The sequence below is a fragment of the Bombyx mandarina genome, chromosome 01 (genome assembly GCF_030267445.1).
Source record: "Bombyx mandarina strain Sakado chromosome 01, ASM3026744v2".
NCBI lineage: Eukaryota > Metazoa > Arthropoda > Insecta > Lepidoptera > Bombycidae > Bombyx > Bombyx mandarina.
Window position 1 is genome coordinate 16,974,245 of NC_143208.1, and position 20,975 is coordinate 16,995,219.

The 20,975-nt window shown below is 38.4% G+C and overlaps 2 protein-coding genes across 3 annotated transcripts in view; both read right to left on the reverse strand.

Annotated features, from left to right (window-relative positions):
• Nucleotides 1–2,379: 2,379 nt before the first annotated feature.
• On the reverse strand, nucleotides 2,380–18,353 carry LOC114252856 (galactose mutarotase). 2 transcript variants are annotated; one of them, XM_028187528.2, is made up of 10 exons: nucleotides 17,713–18,339; nucleotides 17,019–17,112; nucleotides 15,381–15,544; nucleotides 14,115–14,324; nucleotides 13,263–13,350; nucleotides 12,700–12,847; nucleotides 11,585–11,690; nucleotides 6,045–6,167; nucleotides 5,101–5,211; nucleotides 2,380–2,653 (listed from the first exon to the last, which is right to left on the reverse strand). In XM_028187528.2, the coding sequence occupies exons 1-10, from the start codon at nucleotides 18,010–18,012 to the stop codon at nucleotides 2,561–2,563; spliced, it is 1,437 nt and encodes a 478-aa protein (XP_028043329.2). In that variant the 5' UTR covers nucleotides 18,013–18,339; the 3' UTR covers nucleotides 2,380–2,560. The 2 variants fall into 2 exon arrangements, with proteins under 2 accessions (XP_028043329.2, XP_028043330.2); XM_028187529.2 differs by lacking the exon at nucleotides 6,045–6,167 and having other exon boundaries at nucleotides 17,713–18,353.
• Nucleotides 18,354–19,132: 779 nt separating this feature from the next.
• Nucleotides 19,133–20,975, reverse strand: part of LOC114252831 (uncharacterized) — a 29,984-nt gene continuing 28,141 nt past the window's right edge. Inside the window, exons 3-4 of the mRNA XM_028187491.2 lie at nucleotides 20,669–20,946; nucleotides 19,133–20,159 (exon numbers count right to left, since the gene is read on the reverse strand). Of these exons, the coding sequence (XP_028043292.2) occupies nucleotides 19,478–20,159; nucleotides 20,669–20,946 (960 nt within the window). The 3' untranslated portion in view covers nucleotides 19,133–19,477. The remainder of the gene's footprint in view (nucleotides 20,160–20,668; nucleotides 20,947–20,975) is intronic.

The following is a 20,975-nucleotide window of genomic DNA, read 5'->3' on the forward strand; positions in this document are numbered from 1 at the left end:
CTCGGCCCTAACGATTGTCTGAAGAAAAATTAAATTGCAGTATTTAAATTTATTGTACGATATTAATATTCATAATATTACATTTCCGGCGAATCCGGGTCTCCTGTTGATTTATCAATAAAATATATTTTCATGTTTTGATTCCTATAAAATTCACAATCAGCTACTGTTGTCCCCCGATGATGTTATTATTTACGATCCATTAACGGTGCTTTTAGGTTTCACAAGCACAGGCGACCATCCGTGTAACCCGTCGCTTGCGACGAAGGGCTCGATGAGTGAATTAACCCATAGCCACAGGCCACTGAGTTTCTGGCTGGATCTTCTCAGTGGATCGCGTTTCCGATCCGGCAGTAGATTCTGCGAAGCACTGCTCTTGCTAGGGCCAGTGTTAGCAGCACTCCCAGTTTGAGCCCCGTGAACTCACCTACTCGCCCGGTTACGCTAACATAGCCTCTCAAGGCTATCAGATTAGGTAGGAAAAAATCAGCGTTACCGGACGAGTCGTCATCAAGCAATTGATACTACAACATCTTGTCTCAAGGTCGGTAGCGAGATTTACAGCATGATGTCTATTGGCTCCGATAACAAATTAACAACCTGTGAGATAGGTAAAGATCGTTAACCGATGTAATCTATATATTATTACGTGAAGAAAAAACTTTGTATCCCTTTTTACGAAAATTGCACGAATGGTGGAGTATGAAATTTCCAACACTTATAGAGAATATAAAGAAGGAGTGCAGAATGTTAATATTTTCTTAAATTATGCATAAAAAATACATTAAATCAATAAAAAAAAACATTACACACACTACCATGTATTCGACACACACACGCATGCATAATATTTGTTTATTGTCAAACTTATCTTATTGTTTAAAGTATGTGGTCAAATTGACAATAGATTAATATTGTTTGTCTTTATTAATATTTTTTTAAAGTGTAGTCTTGGCGAAATCTGTGATTATAGAAATAAAATAGTCTTTGACAATAGAATCATAATAGTGTATGTCGGCGTTAAGTCAGGATTTACACACATAAGTTCTTTTACAATGAAAATACAATACAATTCTATAAAACTTTAACATTACTTGTTTACAACAAAAAGCCACGCCTGAGTTATTCCGTGGTTCTTACACAATTAGCCATTTTGTGTTGGTTATAACAACTACAACTTCTTTTATACAAACAAATGTAATTACTGCGAAACAATTCACAAAACATAGCTTAATATTCAAAATACATATTTTAGTGATTTTACATGACTCACATTTAATTTAATTTACATGAATTACTTTTAAGTAATATTAACTAACATTGTTATTATCCAGCCTAATAATAGATGGCGCCAACAACATCATTGCATAACAATTACAATACTTAATTAAATTATTAGTACTGTTAATTATCATATAAATTATTATTAATATTTATGCTTTATTCATATTTAATCATTTATACAGTCATTTGTGTTTTTAAACAATAATATAAACATTAAACATATTCTGAACATTTTCACATCAAAACAGTGTCTGCTAATTATTAAATATGGTAGAATAACAGTTTTGTTGCTAATAATAAATAAATATTAACATATAATAAACTAAACTATATATTATTATGTTAATTATTGCCAACAGTGGCGTTTGCGCCCATATGTACAAACTTATAATTTCAATTAACTATAGTCGAATTTCGACTTCCAGGGGCACACTAGTAAAAAATTAATACATAACTGAAAAACGAACGAAGGTTTTACGTAGCGAACGAACAATAGCTCAAGACCGAGTAAATTGAACAAATAAAAGTGCAGGAGAGTACAGTACATGACGGAGACCTTCCAAAACCTAGATCTTGTAGCTTAGAGATGATGTGTTCTACGTTTTACGTCTGTTATGAGCGATTGACCAAACCTTTTTTATTTTTTATTGCTTAGATGGGTGGACGAGCTCACAGCCCACCTGGTGTTAAGTGGTTACTGGAGCCCATAGACATCTACAACGTAAATGCGCCACCCACCTTAAGATATAAGTCCTAAAGTCTCAGTATAGTTATAACGGCTGCCCCACCCTTCAAACCGAAACGCATTACAGCTTCACGGCAGAAATAGGCAGGGTGGTGGTACCTACCCGTGCGGACTCACAAAGGTCCTACCACCAGTAAAACCTGCTTGGAGATTTACGAGCTTCTCTATCCTTATATCTACAGTTCTTGAGGATACACACCATAGATAATAAATACTCATTACATTTCAAATGTCCAGTACGATAGAACGACCCTCTGTCTATGTTTATTAAAATGTATTTTTTATTTCGTAAAATCGCAACATTTCAATGTTAATATAATAATGTATGTTTTATTACAAAAAAAACAATCTAGACATGTAATTAAAATTTTATTTTTCAACGTACATAACAATCTCCAAATTATAAACCGGAATAAAATAAAATATAAATTAAAACCATCGAAATTCACAGTAAGAGCGCGTGTAAAATGATTGTCTTGATTCATACAAAAAAAACTCAGTTCAATTTTATACCAAAATGTGATACGTATTTCAAATATACCTTCCGAGTAGAATACCAAACTTATATTGTATTCGGTGAACGTAAACTTCTCCAGGGTTGAGCACCGAATTCGGAAAGTTGGTCTGAAAAATTCAAAAGTACTTTATTAACAAAAAACACTAATTTAAGCACTTAAACGCAAGGGATAAAATTTGTCTAAGTTTTAATACAATTTTCCTATCCAAAACAGGTTTAAACGGTTTATTTTCAACATATTAGACACATTAGTTTACTTCACATCTCAAATAATAAGGTTTTAAAATATTTGTTTACTATGCGAAAGAATCTCAAAGGCACGCTATCGTATTTATTCTAATTATATGAAAAAAGGCTAATTAGCTATTAGTATACCCCATACATACGCCAAAATGTTTTTTAAATAATGGTCATCTAGTGTTGTTCTCGCTTCATTTACACTCAAACTTTTATTGTGTTAACTTTCTTGTGTGACAAATTACCATCATATTTTCGGGGCTGATAACTACCAGACTAATAACTCGAATACAGTGATCGAGCTTCCACTGAACAGATTATGTTTGTACGTACTTGGTATGCAGTGTCTGTTTTGTGAATGACATCATCTACCAATGTAAGCGCAAGTGCGTGATTGTATAAAATTAGTTTTACGTAAACTTATAACTGTTGTATGAAAATGAGTGGGAGTTGAGAGCTTGTTTCGTTGCCATTGCGAGCAAGCTTACTGAGCGCTAATTAAATACAAACCTAACAAAATGTTTTATAAGCTAAAACGGTTATTAATTTAAAAATAAAATTGAAATTATGTCGACTTTTTTTTAAATGCTTAGGCCCATAATATCAGTCATGGTTTAAAATAAAGATTAACAAAACTTAGTTAAAATTTGATCAATCTTTCGTAATATTAATACGAAAACAAACTCAATTTAGCTAAACTGAGATAATGCTTTGACGAGTGGCAACATTTAGCGTTCCATTTGTTGTTTTCAATCTTTTATCAGGTTTCAAACTAACACTACTTTACTGAATTGATATGACAGATGTTTTTTTTTAATTAAATTTTATCTGTATCTTGAAGGGAAACAACGCGTTCTCATTTTTTTCTAAATGAGAAACGAATTGTTAGCAAGATTAGTGAGGCGATATGACAATATACTGGAAAATAAATAAAAAACTGTTGTTGTCAATAATCAGTTGAAGGAGCAAACTTGATCCAAACTGAAAAAAAATAACAGTTTGTTTTTATTTACTTGAGCCTTGCACAATGCAGTTTTGGACATTCATTTCTAAACATCTCTATTTACCGACATTTACTTTCCATTACTTTCACTGACATTTACTTTGACACAAAACAATAGATGTTGATTTCGAACGGCCATTTTGAAAATATCAGCTTAAACCCAACTCATTGTTTAAACGCTACCTCGTGACCGTTTAAATTTTGAGATAGCTTAAACTGCGAAGGAGAGTTTAACTACAATTAAAATTACGAGTCGATCTGCAATGACTGTTTAATCCTTCGATTTTAGTTGAAACTGCAATTGATATTATTGGCTTTAGTCGGATGAACGAGCTCACGGCCCACATGATGTTAAGGGGTTACTGGAGCCCATCAGCCCCTGAAGTCAATACGAAAATGCCGCACTCGCTATGACATATATAATGGCGACAGGAAGTCTTGTGAGTCCGCATAGGAACGTGCCACTACCCGTTTCTGTAGCTAAGCAGTAATGCGTTCCGGTTCAAAGGGAACGATAGCGTTTATACCAAGCTGATTAGCGGCATAAATAAGCATGTTAATGGTAAGTTAAATTAAATTTTGTCCGCCTTTCATTTTTATTACACGAATTTGTTCCTTCATCGTGGAATTCGTTCGAAGATATGTGTAAAATACGTGATTTATATATATATATATATATATATATATATATATATATATATATATATATTAATAAGCGAAGCAAAAACTTTGTATCTCTTTTTTAATAAATTGCGCCCATGGAAGAGTATGAAATTTCCCACACTTATAGACAATATAGAGAAGGAGTGCAGTTTTTTTTTTTAATTATGCATAAAGAATACATTAAATCAATAAATAAAAAAACATTACACACACTAACATGTATTTGACACAACACTTGTTTACTCTTTGCTTATTGTCAATCTTTTTGTAAAAATTGAGAATCGATTATTATTCTGTCTTGATTATTATTTGTCTATAGTGTATTTTTGGCGAAATCTGTGATTTTAGAATTCTAGAGAAGTAGAGAATAGAACTTTAATAATATTCAAACTTATAATTTCAATTAATTCAGTTAATTATAGTCGAATTTCGACTACCGGGTGACCACTGGTTAGAATAATTAGTACCCGCCGGCGGGATTCGAATACTGAAACCGTCACATCGCCCGATACGAGTACACCGGGCGGCTTATCCTTTAGACCACGGCGACTTTATATAAATAATGAGCGCTGGCTCAAGTTGTCATTAAAAAAACAGCTTTTGCTACAAACAGCCGTCCTGTGAGCGATGAATGAAATCATATTCAATTACGTGATTCACAGCATCAGGATAGTTTTGCGGCATTAAACAGAAGAGACCGTGTTTCTTGTAAAACGTTCCTTGTTTGCCCATCAGTGGAACGTAACCAACACTCGTTTTGCCCTGTAACAAATAAATACATATACAAATACAAATAAATTGACAGGAAAAAAAAAACTAATGCGAAAGAGAATTTAATTTTCGCATTTCTAAATTTCCCGCTAATACGTCCGAATTCATACACGTTGCGCTGTCTCAAAACTGGATGTTTTGGTGCCGGATAAACTCAAAGGCTTTGTCTATGAGGCCCTATATCTATAACCTATAACCTCTTATCAGAACAGTCGGTGCGCTTTCGATCTAGAAAAAAAAACGACTTATACCCAACTAGCATCTTAAAAACTATTCTAAAAAAAATTACATCATAATATTCATACGACCTTCTCAGAGCTTCATATTGGATTTATATCGAATTAAAAGCTGAATTATATGAAATACAAATTATAAGCGGCTACATTTAATGATTAATAAAATTAATACAAGCTTTCGTTTTAAGTTATGTAAAGCAAAATAAATGTAAATTAATATTAATAATGTAACCAGGCTACTGACCAACCAGATTTAGTCGTGCCTTGTAACTTGATAACAAAAAAGCTCTTCTTATAAAAGATAAACTAGCTGTACCCGTCCGCTTCGCTGGGCATTTAAAATTAACATTATCATTTCTCACCCCCACAAAGATTCTCATCATTAACGCCCCCGCAACTGGTGTAGGGAGTCCAATACTCATATAAATATTAGCCTATCCATTAAGTATATGTATTTTCTGCATGGATACCTAGTTTCAAGTCGATCGGATGCATGGTTCAGTAGTTATAACGGAACATCCGTAAAAGCCACTGTAGATTTATATATCAGTAAAGATAAGATTTAAAAAAACTACGTAGTTCATTCACCTCCACGCTTTCTTCTTCGTTCACGACTTCGCCTGCCACGCTCGATTTATCACTGGCAGTACTGTCACCGCTCTCAGACTTGGTGGACTCGGCCTCTTCCTCTTCGGCGGCCTTGACTGGAGTCTACCATCATATTTAAAAATACAGATTATTAAATTTGACCATAATCTATTAATACAGATATAATAAGGTGACAAAATATTATGCGAGCACAAGGTACAGACACGAAAAAATATAGAAATTTTACCTTCCAATAAAATTTGTATTATGTTTCCTAAGACGTCCGAAGTCCATTATGAGAGTACATCGTATGATTTCCACTGCAGGTCGCTAAATTTGACTACTTCCGTTTCCTAAGTCCCATCTACAGCGCCCTCTATAACGTCTGGAACCGAACCAACAAGCAAAGACAAGCCGCCATATTTGTCATTGTTCGGCTCATAATGATGGATGTAGCCCCAGGAAGACATTATCTAGACTTCGGACGTCTTAGGAAACATAATACAAATTTTATTGGAAGGTAAAATTTCTATATTATGTGTTCCGTTTGACGTCCGAAGTCCATTATGAGAGACTGTTTGTTATCTCCTGGTGGCTTGTATTTGAAATAAAATAATATTTATTTAAAAAGCAACAATGTGACTTATTGAGTTTAATTAAGCAAAGCTTAAATTAAGCACGTAATTTAAATTAATTGAAGGTAACCGTATAATATTACCCACTTAATTCAAAGCGACCTAATAAGATTTAGGACGAAAATACTGAGAAAGATTTCTCAGAATTTATATCAGTGTTTGATGCATTAATAATAAGTTTTTGATAGAACTTTCTAAAAGTATGCTCATGTTGTCAGTTATCTTTAGCTGAAATATAATTAATTTGGTAATTTCCTACCCAGTTTCAAGTTTTCACCACCGCTCTACAGCTTCCAACTGAGGCCTGAATACCTGAGTCTCCTAAAAGACTTTTTACCCAACTACTAATCCTCGCTGCAGTAGCTGGCCTAGTGGAGCCTTTAGTTGCTAAGAATAGATTAAATATTCCCACTGGTTTGCTGTGTCATATTCACTAGATTGCGTAGCCAGTATACTGCATCGATGATCAATTGGTCAGGAGCAGCCACGAATGTCCAACTGGACTGTTGGTGTGAAGATCAATTAGTTTTCGACCCAAATATCAGTAATTTAGAAGGTGCAGGCTTTGTCAAGGAAATAGATTTCAGTATGTTTCACTGTCGGGCTCGAAGCTATTTTTTATATCCGATAGAGTTTCACAAACGGACGCTATATAACAGACTTATAAACTAGAATGGTCCGGTAGGAGAGACCATGAGATAAATATAACAGAGAAATCTAGCTACATTTTCTAATTCGGGTACATTTTCTTGACAAAACCTTACCCCTTATTCCAAATAGGGGCGTATGTTCTTATCGTAGACTCTCTCCAGCACGATAATAGTAAGTTTCTCTCCTGCCGATGTCCATGTCCCTGTCAGCGTGTCCCACCAAAAATGAACCAAGCTTCCAGGTGTAGATTGCTGACAGCCTGGCGGTAGCATTGTCAGTGTCCACCAGACTGATGTTCAGATCTCTGAGCTTCTTGAGTCGCTTGAGGGCAGGTGATTTCAGGTCTGGCCTCCACAGGGGCTTCTTGCACTTGGGTACCACTAGTATGTACCGACCTGAGGTTGAGTTGAGGTGGTCCAGCACTCTGGATATCAGACTGAGCGGCGGAAACGGCCATGCTAGTCAGTAATGCCAAGATCTGCTGAACGCGTTGTAGAGGCAGGCGTTTGAGTTTTGCTTTGATGGGTGGACGAGCTGACAGCTCACCTGGTATTACGTGGGCACTGGAGCCCATAGACGTCTAGAACGTAAATGCGCCACCCACCTTGAGATATAAGATCTAAGGTCTCAAGTATAGTTACAACGGCTGCCCCACCCTTCAAACCGAGACGCACCACTGCTTCAGGGCAAAATACCTACTCGCGCGGACTCACAAGAGGTAAACATAGTTTTTTATCCATGAGCGGTCAGAGACGCGAACAAGTTCCCCACAGGCTGAATAGCCTAGTAGTTGCTTTTTCTGTGAGATACCACTCCAAGCCGCCGCGATTGCGTAAGAGGTGATCGGCTTCAGTGTTGTACAGTCCCGGTAGGTGGTGAGGGAGAAGTACAACTTTGAGGTGGTCTATTAAGTTAAGCAATTTTCCAGTCAGATCTAGCAATTATCGTGACCGGGTTCCTCCCTCGTTCTTTATGTAGGAAAATTCTGTTCTGTTGTTTACAAGGGCTCCCCACTGAATGTCCGACGCGTCGGTGATGACGTGGTTCGTGGCCATTCTCTGTGGATGAATTGGTGTGCTCTGACTGACTTTCTCTAACCACCAATCCAGCTCTGTACGTACCTCGTCCGAATACTGCTTTGGTAAATGAGGATACCTCCTGAGCTTGTTGCTGTGGTACTGCAAGGACTCGGCAAAGCAACTTTCCCCGGTGGGTGATGAAAGTCGCAAAGTTGAGATATCCTAAGAGGCTTTGCGCCTGCTTTAGGTTCCAACCGCCGGCAGTAAGTCGCACGAGCAAATTCTTGGGCAGGGACTTTGTCTTGGATTTGGTGTCCCATACGATTCCCAGAAAGTCTATCAAGCTCGTCAGTGTCATAACCGGTTGCTTAGATGGATGGACGAGTTTACAGCTTACCTGGTGTTAAGTGGTTACTGGAGGCCATAGACATCTACAGCGTAAATGCCGCCACCCACCTTGAGATATGAGTTCTAAGGTCTCAGTATAGTTACTTGAGATTTCAACAAGTCTTTTGCCCTTGTAGGCAGACGAGCATACGGCCCACCTGAAGGTGAATAGTTACAGTCGCCGATGGACTTCAGCAACGCCAGGGGCAGAGCCAAGCCGCTGCCTACTGCTTAATTCTCTCCACAAGTCTCGTTTGAAGAAGGACATGTCATAGCGCTCGGGAAACACCGTGGAGGGAGCTCATTCCATAGCCAGCTGGTACGTGGCAAAAAAGACCTCTGGAAACGCACTGTCAATGAACGCAGCGGTTCCAGATAATATGGATAAGCTTTGCTCCGATGGCGGGAGATGTTCTGCCCTGGTGTACAAGCAGATAACCACTAGTCGCAGACCCTTCTGGCGAAGTATTTCGGCTATTTAGTTAGTCACTGAAGCAAAAATCCGCGGTGGTGCAGCTAAGCCGAATGGCAGACATATCATCTGAAGTAGACGACCCTGATAACTGATCCCGAGAAACGTCATTGATAGATGATAATAGGCCTGGCTCAAATCCAGTTTGACATTCCAATCTGTTATAAAACTTAGGAACTCGATGGTGAAAAAGGTGAACAAGACTGTTTCATGTACTTGTTCAATGCCTTGAGGTTGAAAATTGTTCGATTTTTTATTGGTCTTGGGAAGTATGAAAAGAGCAAATCTGAAAGACGGTGTCGGGGGTGCGGGTTTTAATGCTCTATTGAATTAAATTTTGGATTTTGATTGACATCAAGTTATTATTAATTTCAATATTACGTTTGGTGGATCGAGTCTAGGTGTTTCGATATAGTCTTAGACATCCGCCTGAAAATGCTGTTGAGTAATTTATTTTTATTTCCTGATTTTCGTTCCACTTTGTACTTGTTCCCCCCTCCCCCCGTTTTTCTTGCTGAGGAATTATTTGGATAGCATCGCTCAGAATATCTGTTTTCGGCCTCTTTAGATGTATTGGAATGTGGCCTACCTCGACATGGCTTTGCATTGGCAGTACAAGCCGAGAGTTCCGGCGATGCGGGCCGGATGCGAGTAGCAGACGGTGCCGCTTTTGTAATTTATCAATACCACCAATTTTCTGTATATATGCCAATAATAAGTTGGGGTTAAACATATAATCACAAGAAGAAGATATTTTCTCTATATCTTCCCTGATATATCTATCCTTTAATTTCTTTATGAGGTATCTACGACGCTATCGTATAATCTCGGCTCGCTTACCGAAAATTATTTGAAGGATATCGTTAGAAACTTTTATAGGCGAAATCGTTACCGAATAGCGGTTTAAACTTTTCGTAAAAGGCGGAAGTATTAAGCTGAACATTCTCTGAATTTGACCCGTCGGCAAGGTTTTGTATGGCAGCATAACGCATTCGTTCTGTGCCAAAATAGCATTAGATAACGCAGGAAAATTTTTTTTTTTTTTTTGAACCTCCCAATACTGCACCGCGTTCCAAGTCGGCTAGTCAAATCTTTGCATATCTGGTTCTTTTATAGAAATGCTCAAATTTCAAAACCTACCCGCTTCTGGTAACGGACGGTCTGGTGGCAGACGTAAAAACTATTCGTCGTTGTCTAATTTCGATTGGAAGTTGAAACCAGATCAGACATTATTATTAGGTATAAGATGTTGGTATTTGTAAGTGTAAAGGCGGGACCACTGGTGCACGACCAGCAATAGCATGATTCGAAGTTAAAATATTATTCACATGACTCACCCATTATTGCGACAGTAAGTCAAACCTTTTATTCAGATCTCGCGACCAGTCACTTTTTCGAAGTTTTCTTGCTGGTCCCTAGTCTTTATTTTCCGACGAACCCGAAGAAATATCCGAAGAAATCGAAGAACTATCCTCACTTAAATTTTACTTTGAAAGGCGCGATAACCTCGTCACTCATTGTAGAGCCTTGGAGGTTTTCACGAAACGGAAGATAATCATAACACTTGTTTGAAACAAACTTTCTACTTCAAATCTCGAAAGTTGCTTATAACATTTTAAATTACTAACTTCTTAAAATATTAACGACTGCACGTGGGAAAAAACGACGCAACAATGACAAATATGGCGGCTTGTCTTTGCTTGTTGGTTCGGTTCCAGACGTTATAGAGGGCGCTGTAGATGGGACTTAGGAAACGGAAGTAGTCAAATTTAGCGACCTGCAGTGGAAATCATACGATGTACTCTCATAATGGACTTCGGACGTCAAACGGAACACATAATATGAGATTATCCTTTTAGTATAGGCGCTAGTCACCGCCTGAGGTATGTGAGCGGCAGGGCGGGCAGTAGATGTAGTATTGAACAAAAAAAAAGGAAAGTAGTTTAACAAATAGAGGAGAAAATAGTATTAGGCTGTTTTGTCTTAACGACTACTATAACAGAATTATTTTTTGTGTTATCTTAATCATTGAATCTATTTAGCAGTGTCAGAGCAACAGGCCTTATAATAAATAGTTAGGGGAGTATCTAAATCGTAATGATCTGCCAGGCTATCAATCAAAACCGATTAATATTTATAATTTCCCTACATAATTCCTTTAATAAACAAATAACTATCCTGCTACTATTCTGCAAAATCACGCATACAACCAATCTTCTGCAGTCATTCTTTTCTCAGAGTTTTCCAATTGTTTTGTTTCCGGTAGCAACAATTTACTATAATAATGTCATGAGTTCATCTGCCCGATTTAGCCAATAAGAACATAGATGACCATAAGTAAAGTTATACGCTTAATTGATAAGACTAGTTAGCTACCTCGACTATTTTATCTGGATCCGGCAAAAGATTCCCGGTATAGAACTGCAAGCCAGGTTGGTTACTGTACAACTCCATAACTCTTCCGGTTACTGGATGGAGGGCTCTGTAAAAATAGAAAAAACGTTTGGCGAATTGAGGACAGACTTATCTGAGACCAAGTAGAGTGTTCTTCGCTTAAACCGTGCTTCTAAAATACCTCTTTATTTATATTTTAGAAGGAGCAATGAGTCAACCAAATTATGGCACATGTTAAGACAGAACGAATCTCGTAACTTTGCTTAGTGACCTCTTCTCCGATTCATTTCGATTTCCTCAATGCTGAGGGTCGTGACTACCTCCTCGCAACAAAAGCTTATTGTGGATAGCTCTACGTCATTTGGTCCTATCTACCGCCCAGTGTAGAGCATCGTGGACTGTGCTATCGGTCGAGAGTAGTGCGGATCTGGTGACTCCAACGTATCGGGCCTCTACCTCGTGGTCTTTTTCTTAGTGACCTTGATTCCCTCACTGCTAAGGATCGCGACCACATATGATTTTCCTCCACAGTGTCCGATCATGAGTGGCATGGACCGCATGGTATAGACTACCACCAACCGCTTCCTTAACCAGATCTGACCATCTGGCTGGCGTTCTTAATGACCATTCGAATCCAAAGTCGCTAAAATACATTCTCAAAATCTCAAACTAGTATGCCGAATTCAACAAAAAGCTTTATTTAAAAACTGGTAATGTCCTATTGTGTCAAACACTTTACGAAGAATCCTCATTTGTTTAACGTAGTCATGCAAAAAGTGTCGTAAGTTGATGGTACAACGAGAAGCCAAACTATTCCCTAGACATTTACAACGTAAATACCACCACCAGCCTTGAGATATGAGTTCTAAGGTCTTAGTATAGTTACAACGGCTGCCCCACCCTTCAAACCGAAACGCACAACTGCTTCACGGCAGAAATAAGCAGGGTGGTGGTACTTACCCGTGCGGACTCACAAGAAGTCCTACCACCAGTAAAATTAACACCAGGTGAGCCGTAATATCGTCCAGCAAGCTAACAAAAAGAAACCACATTAACACACACAACTAAAACTAAACATACGAGATCAAAATACAGACCTGGCGTGAAAAGTTAAATCTTGTGCTGTTCCCTGTGTGACGCAATAATTGATATCATAACCGCCCATCGCTACTCGAGGCAGCATTGTCCTCAAAACACGGGGCACTCTAAAGTCGAATATAGTACCACCAACCACTTTCTTTTCACCTATAAAAATACGAAATTACGAGAAGTTAGTCACGGGCTTTAAGCCAACAGGCCGGTATTAATAAAAACCAAATGACCTTTACATTCTTCTTCTTTTTCTCCACCTTATCCCACTAGGTGAAGTGAGCACAGCCAATTTTGCTTCGCTTCTCTCTCTCTCATATCGTCAATTCACACATTCCATCCGTGTTTTCTTCGGTCGACCTCTTCCCCCTCTACCTTGCAATACCATTTCCATACATCTCCTAGTCACATGCATCTTCTCTCTACGCATCACATATCCAAACCACGCTAACGGTCAGCTCTTTTATTTAATTTAAAGACTTTTACATTGTATTGACAAAAAACTATTAATAAAGTAAGGATCAATTAACTACACTTAAGATAATGTGATGTGTACATAAATCTAACTTACCTGTTACTACTCCATCGTCATCTGCAGCGGTGTATTTATCTGCATTGATGGTAAATATGTGGTCGTACATTGTATTGTTACCGGAGTGCTGAAAATATTAAACACCAAAATGTGACAAACAAATTCAATCATTGATGGTTTTTCCAGTTTTTTTTTTTTAGATGATGTGTCTAAATAACCACTAAATGCATGAGAGGAGAGAAAACTCTGGTACAAATCAAGTGTGGCGGTACGTTTCAAAGTAGCAGCCCTGCCAACAGCCTAGGGCACTAATAATCTATACCTATACCTGAAACTTTTTATATTACTGAAACTCGAATCAAAACAAACCGGACTGATAAAAAAAGAAGAAGAAGATGGGTTAAGCCGTTACCGGAGCCGATAATCACGAACAATGTTAATTCCGTCATCCATCTTGAGACACGAGTTCTAAGTCCCAGTTTTTATACTACAACGGCTGCCCTACCCTTCTAACCGAAACGCATTACTCATTCATTACCGCTCATAGATGGTAAATAACAAACCACAAATACACCGTTAAACTTTGACCTCATGCCTTGAGACGACTTGTCAAACATATCTACTACTGGTGGTAGAACCTCTTGTGAGTCCGCGCAGGTAGGTACCACCACCCCGCCTGTTTCTGCGGTGAAGCAGTAATGCGTTTCGGTTTGAAGGGTGACGAAGCCGTTGTAACTATACTTGAGACCTTAGAACTTATATCTCAAGAGAGATGGCGCATTTACGTTGTAGATGTCAATGGGCTCCAGTAACCACTTAACACCAGGTGGGCTCGTCCACCTATTCAAGCAATAAAAAATATATCTAGTTCTACTTTAAATTAAAACTCACATGTCCAGCAAGATTGAAATACGGTGTGCAGCTCAGGTTAACAATAGTAGGTTCGCTGGACGTGCACTTCATCTCAATCTTAAGGGTGTTATCACAGGTTACTTCGAATGTGATTTGCGCCATCACCGTGCCCGGATATCCCTCGTGAAACCTCTCGGACACGTGACTCATTATCACTTGATTCCCGTTCACATATGAATGCCAATTAACCTAAAAATTTAAGATCGTTGAATCAATTATTTGAAGGTTCCGTAGCCTAGGAGGCAAGATGCCCCGTGTACTCGCATCAAATGACTCTCTATGCCAAGATGTAAATCCCCTGGCACTTACCAATTTTTGTAAGCGAATAAAATGCATGATATAACCACATTATATATTTGTGTATTTCATTGTGTATTCTGCACCAATAAGGCTAGTTACCGCCATCTTCTTTATTCTTACAACGAAGCGGTAATGCGTTCTGATTTAAAGGATTCAACAACAATTACAAGAATGAAACTTTAACCTCTGTAACCCATACTATCACTTGACACTAACCAAAACGAATTTAATCCAATAAACATGGGGTCGCCCAGTTCGCTAAATTCGACCATAGCCTGATGAAGTTGTGATTAAGATATTACGTTAAATTTAAAATTTCAAATTAATCCGAGTAGATAAATTCTAGAAGTTGTAAAAAATTATAATACGTTGAGAACTTCCTTCACAGAAAAAACTGGTCGAGCTAATAAAAGTGTTTTTTTTTAATCGGTTGAAAAAACCCTATGATATTAATAAGTAATCCCATCTCCGAAGTCCAATTATACGATATATTAAATACTTTATTCAGTACAATTTTGACTTCGAAATCAGTGAAAGCAAAACTCCATTAATTCAGTGTCACACATTAACAATCGGTAGCAGCGAGTTAAGGAAACAATTGTATTTAATCAAATTTTAGTATTATTATTCTTATCGTTTTTTGTTTGCCAAAATCGTCGTTGACGTTCGCAGCAATTTCTGGCATATTATGAACATGACAGCTGACAGCTTGCATGCTAGCCGACTTAACAAATAGTTTCCTTTCTACATTCCAACATTGGAATTGATTCTCAGAATTCACATTATTTTATTACGAATTATAACCACGTGGACATACATAGGTATAGATTACCATTAAGTTTGTGTGTTTAAATGACATCAGTTCCAACAAAATGTCATTTATTCACTTGCATACTTATCAACAAATTGAAACGAAGAGTAAACAGCTTCTGAAAACTTAATTACCTTATCGAATCCAACATATCCTCCATGGTAGTGGTGATGGCCTTTGTTGTTTGACAGCATGTACATTCTTCCCGAAGGGCGCACCACCATTGTGGCATCCCGAATGATGTTTGCGTAGCGCCCAACAGTAGCTCCGAAATATGGGTTTCGTGGTTGGAAATATTCTGGAAGGATTAATCTATATATAAGTATATAAAAATGAATTGCTGTTCTTTAGTCTCGCTACCCCGGTCTCCGGAGACCCATCTAGCGCTCTTCGCCGATGACACGGCTATCTACTACTCGTGTAGGAAGATGTCGCTGCTTCATCGGCGAATTCAGATCGCAGTAGCCACCATGGGACAGTGGTTCCGGAAGTGGCGAATTGACATCAACCCCACGAAAAGCGCAGCGGTGCTCTTCAAAAGGGGTCGCCCTCCGAACATCACTTCGAGCATCCCACTCCGTAGTAGGCGCGCAAACACCTCCGCCGTTAGCCCCATCACTCTCTTTGGCCAACCCATACCGTGGGTCTCGAAGGTCAAATATCTAGGCGTCACCCTCGACAGAGGGACGACATTCCGTCCCCATATAAAAACGGTACGCGACCGCGCCGCGTTTATACTAGGACGACTCTATCCAATGCTTTGTAGTCGAAGCAAACCGTCCCTCCGCAATAAGGTAACACTCTACAAAACTTGTATACGCCCCGTCATGACGTATGCAAGCGTAGTATTCGCTCACGCAGCCCGCACCCACTTGAAATCCCTTCAGGTTATTCAATCCCGATTCTGCAGGATAGCCGTCGGAGCGCCTTGGTTCCTTAGGAACGTGGATCTCCACGATGACCTGGAGCTCGATTCAGTTAGTAAGTATCTGCAGTCGGCATCGCTGCGCCATTTTGAGAAGGCGGCACGACATGAGAACCCTCTCATCGTAGCCGCTGGAAACTACATACCCGACCCAGTAGACCGAATGGTAAACCGTCGACGTCGCCCAAAGCACGTCATTACGGATCCTCCTGATCCATTAACGGTGCTTTTAGGCACCACAAGCACCGGTCACCGTCCTCGTCGAACCCGTCGCTTGCGACGAAGGACTCGACGAGCGAACTAACCCATAGACACAGCCCACTGAGTTTCTCGCCGGATCTTCTCAGTGGGTCGCGTTTCCGATCCGGTGGTAGATTCTGCGAAGCACTGCTCTTGCTAGGGTCAGTGTTAGCAACTCTCCGGTTGAGCCCCGCGAGCTCACCTACTAACGCTAGGGTGAAGCTGAAATAGCCTCTCAAGGCTATCAGCATAGGTAGGGAAAAAAAAAAAAAAAAAAAAAAAGTCTCGCTAAAACTCGAGAACGGCTGGACCGATTTGGCTAATTTTGGTCTTGAATTATTTGTGGAAGTCCAGAGAAGGTTTAAAGGGTAGACAAATATAAAAGTGCTCGGAATTAAATAAAAATAACAAGTTTGTTCTTCCTTTGATGTGTCCCCTGTCGGACGGATTCCTTTTCTTTGTTTTAAATTTATTTTATACAAAAGTTTAGGTATTTTATTTATCGATTGAGGCACTACGAAGTCTGCTGGGTCAGCTAGTAAATGTTAAAATGAATTCTGAACTCAACTTAGAACGTTATTTAAATCGTCGAATGACAATAAAATACCTTCTAAAGTGTCGAATCCTGCGACCACATCATCAGGAACGCCTTTTTTGTCAGGAACCTGGATTGAGGTGATGGTGGCTCCATACGATATTATCTAAAAAATTTGGAAGCAAATTCCAAGTTTTGTTTAACAGATTGCAAATTATAATTTGCGTAATTACTGGTGGTAGGACCTCTTGTGGATCCGTACGGGTAGGTACCATCACCCTGCCTATTTCTGCCGTGAAACACTAATGCATTTCGGTTTGAAGGTTGGGGCAGCCGTTGTAACTATACTGAGACCTTAGAACTCATATCTCAAGGTGGGTGGCGGCATTTACGTAGTAGACGTCGATGTGCTCCGGTAACCACTTAACACCAGTCGTGATTTCGTCCACCCAACAATGCAATAAAAAAAGCTTACGGAAACAAAAATTTATTCAACCCGTGTTGTTGAAACAAATTATACGGATCGGTGTATGCAGAATGCGTATTTCGGGGCACTCTGTAAAAAAATCACCGACTCTCACAACAGCGAGGGTTGTTGTTGTTAGTGTATATTTTATGTAGTATGTTTCTTGTATATTTATGTATAGAATTTAACATAAACACAATCAAATTTTAATATCTCAGACAAACCTAACAGATTTATCACAAGATATTGACTAACAGTGCTTTATATCCTTAACAAATTTAATTTTTCAACTCTTCATACCTGAACAGTCATCCTATTTTTCGTTCTCCAAGTATACCGTCTAACCACTTCAATGTTAGTACTGGAGGAGCAGGGACTTTTGGCTTCTTCATTCGTAACTTTTATTTCTTTTAACATTTGCTTTGATTCTTCGAAGGCATTCGAAGTGCGGTTTTTGGGTACCTTCATTGATTTAGGCATCAACCCAAACCCGTCAACAATTAATTCTACATCGGGTATTTTAGGTTCCGGTTGTGGAGTGACTGTCTTAGTGTCCTCTTCGACATCGCCGCTTGCTTTTTCGTCGCCTTCTTCGGCCATTTTCACAGGGAATTTAGAATTTTAAACGGAGATGTACTTGAAATTTTAAATATTTATCGAAAAATTAGGGATTTTCAACAATTTTTGAATTTTTTGTCTTACATTATCTTTTTGATTGCTGTCATATTTTGACAGAACCTTTTTACACAGACAAAACTTTTTTTTTACTCGAAACAAAGAGTTTATAATAGAAAATGTTCGTATTAACAAGTCGTCGTGGCCTAAAGGATAAGACGTCTGGTGCATTCGTGTTGAAGCGATGCACCGGTGTTCGAATCCCGCAGGCGGGTACCAATTTTTCTAATGAAATACGTACTCAACAAATGTCACGATTGACTTCCACGGTGAAGGAATAACATCGTGTAATAAAAATCAAACCCGCAAAATTATAATTTGCGTAATTCCTGGTGGTAGGACCACTTGTGAGTCCGCGCGGATAGGTACCACCGCCCTGCCTATTTCTGCCGTGAAGCAGTAATGCGTTTCGGTTTGAAGGGTGGGGCAGCCGTGGTAACTATACTGAGACTTTAGAACTTGTATCTCAAGGTGGGTGGCGCATTTACGTTGTAGATGTCTATGGGCTCCAGTAACCACTTAACACCAGGTGGGCTGTGAGCACGTCCACCCATCTAAGCAATAAAAATAAATAAAAAAGTATACACATTTGTGTTCTTTTATTTATGAATTCTAGGTCTCGAAAGGAAAATTAATTTCAATAGTTTCTTTAAGATTTATTTTGACAAAAAATTACTAAAGGTCATTATTTTGTTTTATTTAAAGAAACAAGATGACCAGTCACCTACTATTAAAGAGTCACCGAAGTACTTATACATCAGGATGTAAATATCGTTACCTACCTTGAAAAAGGAGGTTGAAATCTCAATTGGATTATATTATAACAGCTGTCAAACTGGAACTCTTTACTGTCTCTCACTCACTCAGGATCTTGGTATCAATCCGTGCAGCCTCAAATTACGCTAAACCTCCACTAATTGCGTAAAATTATAATTTTTGCAGGTTACTACTACCAAAGTCATCGAATTATAGCTACTTTCATGGTTTCCTATAATTTCGTAACGGATATAGTCAAGGTAACTCTATTGATCAGTTAACACGATTATTACAAGGGCAAATAAATTACGCAAATCTGACTTTATTTCAGTAATATTCGACAAAGTACAAAATGTGTTAAGTTAAAAAATCATTAGTCAACTTATTCTAAGGCAATATAAATACTAATACTAAAAATTGACAACACAATTGGTTGCATGTATACTCAAATTAATTTCAGAGAAATTTTATTCATGACAACAAATTTGGACTATTGACTTCCAAAAATTTTAGTTTTTTTTTTATTTATTAAAACCGTACACAAAACTCTAATAAAACTGCTAGATGCCTGCTAGCTTACTCGTGTTACGTACATTAAAAAAGGTTATTAGGAAGCTATAAATTTGTACATTGATCAAACCCAAAATACTTTTACGGCCTGCTTATCCAGTTCAATGGAATCGCTCTTCCAGTTCTCATTTCCTTGCAATAAATCTTCAAACTCAGTCATATAACCAACTTCTTTGCAAGGCGACGGCGGTATTATACTTATTATAGGAATTCCGATCTCTTGAAAGGAGCTCATCGAAGAGAATCCACTTTCGTCCTCAATGAAGTTTACAGCGTTATATTCGTTTCGTTTTTCCAATCTGTTTTGGGGTTTGGTAGTCCGTGTTTCTCTTTTGCTGTCTTTTCCCTGAATCTTTACGACTGCGAAGTCCTTTTCTAGGCCACATGTGAGCGGTGACGGTGATACTATGAAATCGGCTATACCCTTATCTTTAGTTTCAATGAATTTGTTGGTTATGCCTTCGTATGATCCCTCGCTGTCGCATATCGTGTTCAAGACAAATGCATTCGTATCTTCGCCGCCTACAGAAGTATTGCTTACAGAAACATTCGATTCTTTTTCACATATCTCCTCGTTGTCTTCGCTTTGCTTTGATCCATTCACTTCATTATCATTACAATTACACGCGAGATCAGGCAGTTTTGTGCTTAACACAGTGTTGGCAAGAATTATCAGTCTGGACATTTCTTCGGATAGCTTAAAAGCTGTTTCGGTTTCGGACGTCAAAGCCATTTTCGATTGACTCCTGTAAATTGATATTGTCTATTCAAATGCGAATGAATGAAGATTTTCATTAATACTGACAGTCGTTAAGAGATTACTCTTAATTATATTTAATATAATAATATTTTTTTTTTTATTGCTTATATGTGTGGACGAGCTCACAGCCCACCTGGTGTTAAGTGGTTACTGGAGCCCATAGACATCTACAACGTAAATGCGCCACACACCTTGAGATATAGTTCTAAGGTCTCAGTATAGTCACAACGGCTGCCCCACCCTTCAAACCGAAACGCATTACTGCTTCACGGCAGAAATAGGCGGGGCGGTGGTACCTACCCGTGCGGACTCACAAGAGGTCCTACCACCAGTAAAATAATAATTATATATATATAATTATTATTTTACTATAGTATAATATAGTATAGTAAAATAATAACTATAGTATAATAATAATTAATAATAATAATTTAAATTAATGTTAGATAACTTTATCTGTTACGAACCTTACGGTAATTAGATTAAGATATTTACCAAACATTGCAGTCTTTGTATCCATTCACATTACTGATGGACTTGCTTATTTTACGCGAGTTAATCTTTTTGACAGGGCTCAGGGTGTATTCCAGGTTCTTGTTGACGTGCAAGACGGACCGAGATCGTGGCAAGTCGGTGACATTGAATGACCTGTTCATTCTCGTGGCTTCCGTTTCTCCTTCCGTTTTCTGACCTTCAATGTGCTCCTTGACTCTGCTCAAGAACGTCACCACCTGCCTCAATAAAGCTATGTGCATCTGCCTATTTGCTTCAGTCTGAAAACCACACAAATATTTGCAAAAAA